We start from the raw sequence: 4744 nt of genomic DNA, 5'->3' as shown, positions 1-4744 counted from the left end.
TCTATGCATCTATATACATCCCTCTCTCTCTCTCTCTCTCTCTCTCTCTCTCTCTCTCTCTCTATATATATATATATATATATATATATATATGCATGTTCGTGTGTGTGTGTGTGTGTGTGTGTGTGTGTGTGTGTGTGTGTGTGTGTGTACATATGTGTGTATATATATATATATATATATATATATATTTATATATATATATGGAGAGAGAGAGAGAGAGAGAGAGAGAGAGAATGATTTCTGTTTAAAAATTTGATATGCTATTCATAATAAGCAACAGTTGAATGCTATATTCTCTCTCTCTCTCTCTCTCTCTCTCTCTCTCTCTCTCTCTCTCTCTCTCACACACACACACACACACACACACACACACACACACATCCAAATATCTACCAAAGGATACGGTGTTGGAGTTTGAACAGCCAGTTGTGGAATTTCTGAAAGCGGGGGAGACAAAATTAATGTCAGGTGGGATTAATCCACACACACACACAAACAAAAATACCGCTACATGCTCCAAAGCGCACGCGCGCGCGCGCGCGCGCACACACACACACACACACACACACACACACAGAGTCACATAACAACATCAACAAAACAAAACCACAAAGAACTGACCACGATAGGTCAGTGTGCAGTAGTCCAAAGAGCCGCCCACGTGAGGAATGGCCTGGCACAGATACTCTCCTCTCAGCACTGTAATGGACGAAGGCCTTGTGAAGGTCACGTAGTCATTGATCTCCTGAGTTTCATCAAAGACAACGCCGTTCCCTTTGTGGCACACCAGGCCTCCAAACCGCTTTGTGTTGCAGGCAAGAGCGGTCTCTGAAGGGACAGAACATGTGTTGGTAACATGTCAGCTTCAGTCCTGCAGCGCGTTGACTGGTTGATAAGGGTACTTTAAGGGAGGAAAGTGCTCAACAAGTATTCATCGTTATCATTATTGCCATTACCTATATAGTGGTCAGACACCAAGCTCCTAAGGCGTTACAAAAACATTCGTACATCAGACAGCCTAACCTGTGTAAATCTCTCATCCACCCATACCCCCACATCCCTGCACCCACCCTCCCCATTTCCCCCGCATCCACCCCACCCCCCTCGCCCCCACACCCGTACACACCCCTACCTGGCTCAGCGTTGCGATCCGGATAGAAGAACTTTACGTTGAAGTTGAGCTTGGACATGTTCCGTCCGAACAGACAGGTGACGTTGGTGGAGAACACGTCAGTGACGGCGATACAGGTGGTGTCACTGCTGGCGTCACCCGTGTCCGTCATCACCAGTGTCACTAACATCATCAGCAGCAGCATCTCGCAAAACTAACGTCACCAGCCAGTCAAAAGTCCGCAATGTGTCTGTGAACATACAGACATGCATGTCAGTAAGAGCGGCATCGTCACAGGTCTATGTTCCCCGAGGTCTGTATGTCCCCAAGGACTATGTTCCCTTGGTCTATATTTTCCCCACATCCATATTCCCCACGGGTATGTGTTCCCACAGGTATTTGTCCCCACCCCAGGTCTATAATTCGAGACATCAATGTTCCCCAAGGTCTTCATCCAACAAAGTCTATATTCACCCAGATCTATGTTCCCTCATGTCTATGTTCCCCAAGGTCTTCATTCGCCATGGTCTATATTCACACAGGACAATATTCCTTCTTGAATAATCGCGCTGGGTTGTGATGTTGGTCAGGTATCTGCATAACAGATGTGGTATACATATATGGATTTGTCTGAACGCAGTAACGCCTCTTTGAGCAACGGAACAGAAATGAACAATATTCCCCAGGTTTGCATTCCTCAAATCTTTGTCCCTTAGGTCTTTGTTCCCCACGTCTATGTGTCCCAGGTCTTTATTCGCATGTCTGTAGCCTTCCCCAAGCTCTGTGTTTCCCCAGGCCAATTACCCCCCACCCCCACCCCCCCAGTGTTTTTGTTCCCCTGGGGCAATATTCAAGCCAAATATATACAGTTTAGCTTGAAGGCTTAGTTATCTTCATATTCAAGACACACAAAGTGCAGCTAGCCCGTGGTCTATAAATAAAAACCCGGGGGATACCCAGCTAAGCATGCTCTTTTACTTCGCACCACGCCACAGTGTGACATTTAAAATAAAAAAATCTATGGGCCACTTTCACATTCTGACACATTGTCCTCCCTGCTTTTCACCTAACTGCAAAAATAAAACAAAACAACGGAGTTTGGATTCTAACATTTCTCTGGAATGAATGATATTCGATGATCTACAGACCTGCACTCACTTCACAGGTACATACGTAATTCAATGACGTTTGTCAGTCTCAATACGTCATTTTTGACTGCCAAAGGAAAGAAAGATAAAATCAAACCATTCAAGGCCGTATTAAAGACCCAACCATGACCAACCCGGATGAAGTGAAGGCGAAGTTCTACGAGGACCTTCACTCTGTCATTGCTGCTATCCCAAAAGCAGACAAGCTCATCATTCTTGGGGACTTCAATGCTAGAGTTGGCTCTGACTACATCTCCTGGGATGGAGTGATTGGAAAGCACGGTGTGGGTCACTGCAACCCAAATGGATTGCTTTTGCTTCAGACTTGTGCAGAGCACGAACTGCTGATAACCAACACAGTTTTCTGCCTCCCTACCCGTAACAGGACGTCATGGATGCACCCTCGCTCAAAGCACTGGCATCTCATCGATTACGTCATCGTCAGGAAAAGGGATAGGCAAGATGTACGTGTAACAAAGACCATGTGCGGCGCCGAGTGTTGGACAGACCATCACCTTGTAGTCTCGAAGCTGAATATTCGAATCCAGCCCAAGAGACGCCCCCAAGGCCAGAAGGTTCCAAAACGGCTCAACATCGCTAAGCTGAATAACATCACCATCAAACAGTCCTTTGTGGAGCTGCTGGAAGATCGTCTGGAATCCGCCTCTCTGGACAACCAGAATGTGGAGTCTGACTGGAGGACCCTGCGTGAGCTGATCTATAGTACAGCTTCAGAGACCCTGGGACCCATGACCAGAAAGCACAAAGACTGGTTTGATGAAAACTGTGATGAAATCAAGCAGCTTCTGGATGAGAAACGCCGTCTGCATCAAGCCTACCGGAGCAACCCAAAGTCCACATCAAAAAAAGATGCGTACGATGCCATCCGCAGAACTGTTCAGCAAAAGTTACGCCAGATGCAGGATAAGTGGCTGAGTGACAAAGCTGATGAGATCCAGGGATATGCTGACAGGCACGATATGAAGAGGTTCTATGATGCCTTAAAAGATGTCTACGGCCCCACATCCTCAGAATCATCCCCCCTCCTCAGTGCAGATGGGAATACCTTGATCACCGAGAAGGAGAAAATTCTCGAACGCTGGGCTGAGCACTTCAACAGTGTCTTAAATCACCCTTCCTCCATAAATGATGAAGCCGTAGACCGTCTCCCACAAGTCCCCATCAACGAAGCACTGGACGATCCGCCAACACTTCTTGAGACCCAGAAAGCAATCCGTCTGCTATCCAGTGGTCTACAAGGATGGAGGCACTGTGCTGACTGAGAAGCTCCATCAGCTGTACTCACTCATGTGGAAAGAAGAGACGATCCCCCAGGATTTCAAAGATGCATCTATCATTCACTTGTACAAGCGAAAGGGGAACCGGCAAGCCTGTGATAACCATCGGGGCATTTCCTTGCTCTCCATCGCAGGCAAGATACTTGCCAGGATCCTACTAAACCGCCTCACAGCACACCTTGACCAAGGTCATTTGCCTGAGAGCCAATGTGGATTCCGGAAAGAGCGCGGAACCACCGACATGGTGTTTGCTGCAAGGCAGCTGCAAGAGAAATGTCAGGAGCAAAATGCTGATCTGTTCTCCACCTATGTCGACCTCACTAAGGCCTTCGATACCGTGAGTAGAGAGGGACTGTGGAAGATCATGGCCAAGTATGGATGCCCTCGGAAATTTATTACCTTGGTCAGCCAATTCCATGAAGGCATGCAGGCTCGAGTCCAGGACAATGGCGAAACATCTGCTCCTTTTGCTGTCACAAATGGTGTCAAGCAAGGCTGCGTCCTGGCTCCAACGCTGTTCAGCCTCATGTTTCCTGCAATGCTTACTGATGCCTTCAGAGATGGCGATGTTGGAATCGGCCTAAAGTACCGAACAGATGGCAAGTTGTTTAACCTCAGAAGGCTTCAAGCAAAAACGAAGATCACGTCAGACATCATCAGAGACTTTTTGTTTGCTGATGATTGTGCCCTCAACGCTGGATCTGAAGCTGACATGCAACTCAGCGTCGACAAGTTTGCCACTGCCAGCAGGAACTTCGGCCTTACCATCAGCATGAGGAAAACTGAAGTTCTTCATCAGCGAGCCCCAGGGAAACCCTACGTTGAGCCCAACATCACAGTCAATGGTCAGAGACTCAGTGCGGTGGAGCGGTTCACATACCTTGGCAGCACACTGTCACGAAATGCGACCATCGACGATGAAGTGAACGTCAGGATTGCAAGAGCAAGTGCAACTTTTGGCAGCCTCAGTGCAGATGTCTGGAACAGAAGATGCATTAGTCTTGAGACCAAGCTAAAGGTCTACAGAGCAGTAGCTCTCCCCACACTACTGTACGCCTGCGAAACTTGGACAGTGTACCAACGACATGCCAAGAAGCTGAACCACTTCCACACAACATGCCTCAGGAAGCTACTGAACATCAAGTGGCAAGACAGGACCCCAGACACAGAGGTGCTCGCAAAAG

At 47.7% G+C, this 4744-nt stretch overlaps 1 protein-coding gene across 1 annotated transcript in view; it reads right to left on the bottom strand.

Moving 5' to 3' along the window:
* LOC143291538 (uncharacterized) overlaps positions 1-4744 on the bottom strand; it is a 7833-nt gene that overhangs the window by 768 nt on the left and 2321 nt on the right. The window contains exons 2-4 of the mRNA XM_076601438.1: positions 1136-1364; positions 625-831; positions 355-440 (exon numbers count right to left, since the gene is read on the bottom strand). Of these exons, the coding sequence (XP_076457553.1) occupies positions 355-440; positions 625-831; positions 1136-1319 (477 nt within the window). The 5' untranslated portion in view covers positions 1320-1364. The remainder of the gene's footprint in view (positions 1-354; positions 441-624; positions 832-1135; positions 1365-4744) is intronic.

This window comes from Babylonia areolata, chromosome 17 (assembly GCF_041734735.1).
Source record: "Babylonia areolata isolate BAREFJ2019XMU chromosome 17, ASM4173473v1, whole genome shotgun sequence".
Classification (NCBI taxonomy): Eukaryota; Metazoa; Mollusca; class Gastropoda; order Neogastropoda; family Buccinidae; genus Babylonia; species Babylonia areolata.
The sequence above is the reverse complement of the archived record's forward strand: the minus strand, read 5'-3'. Positions and strand labels throughout refer to the sequence as shown.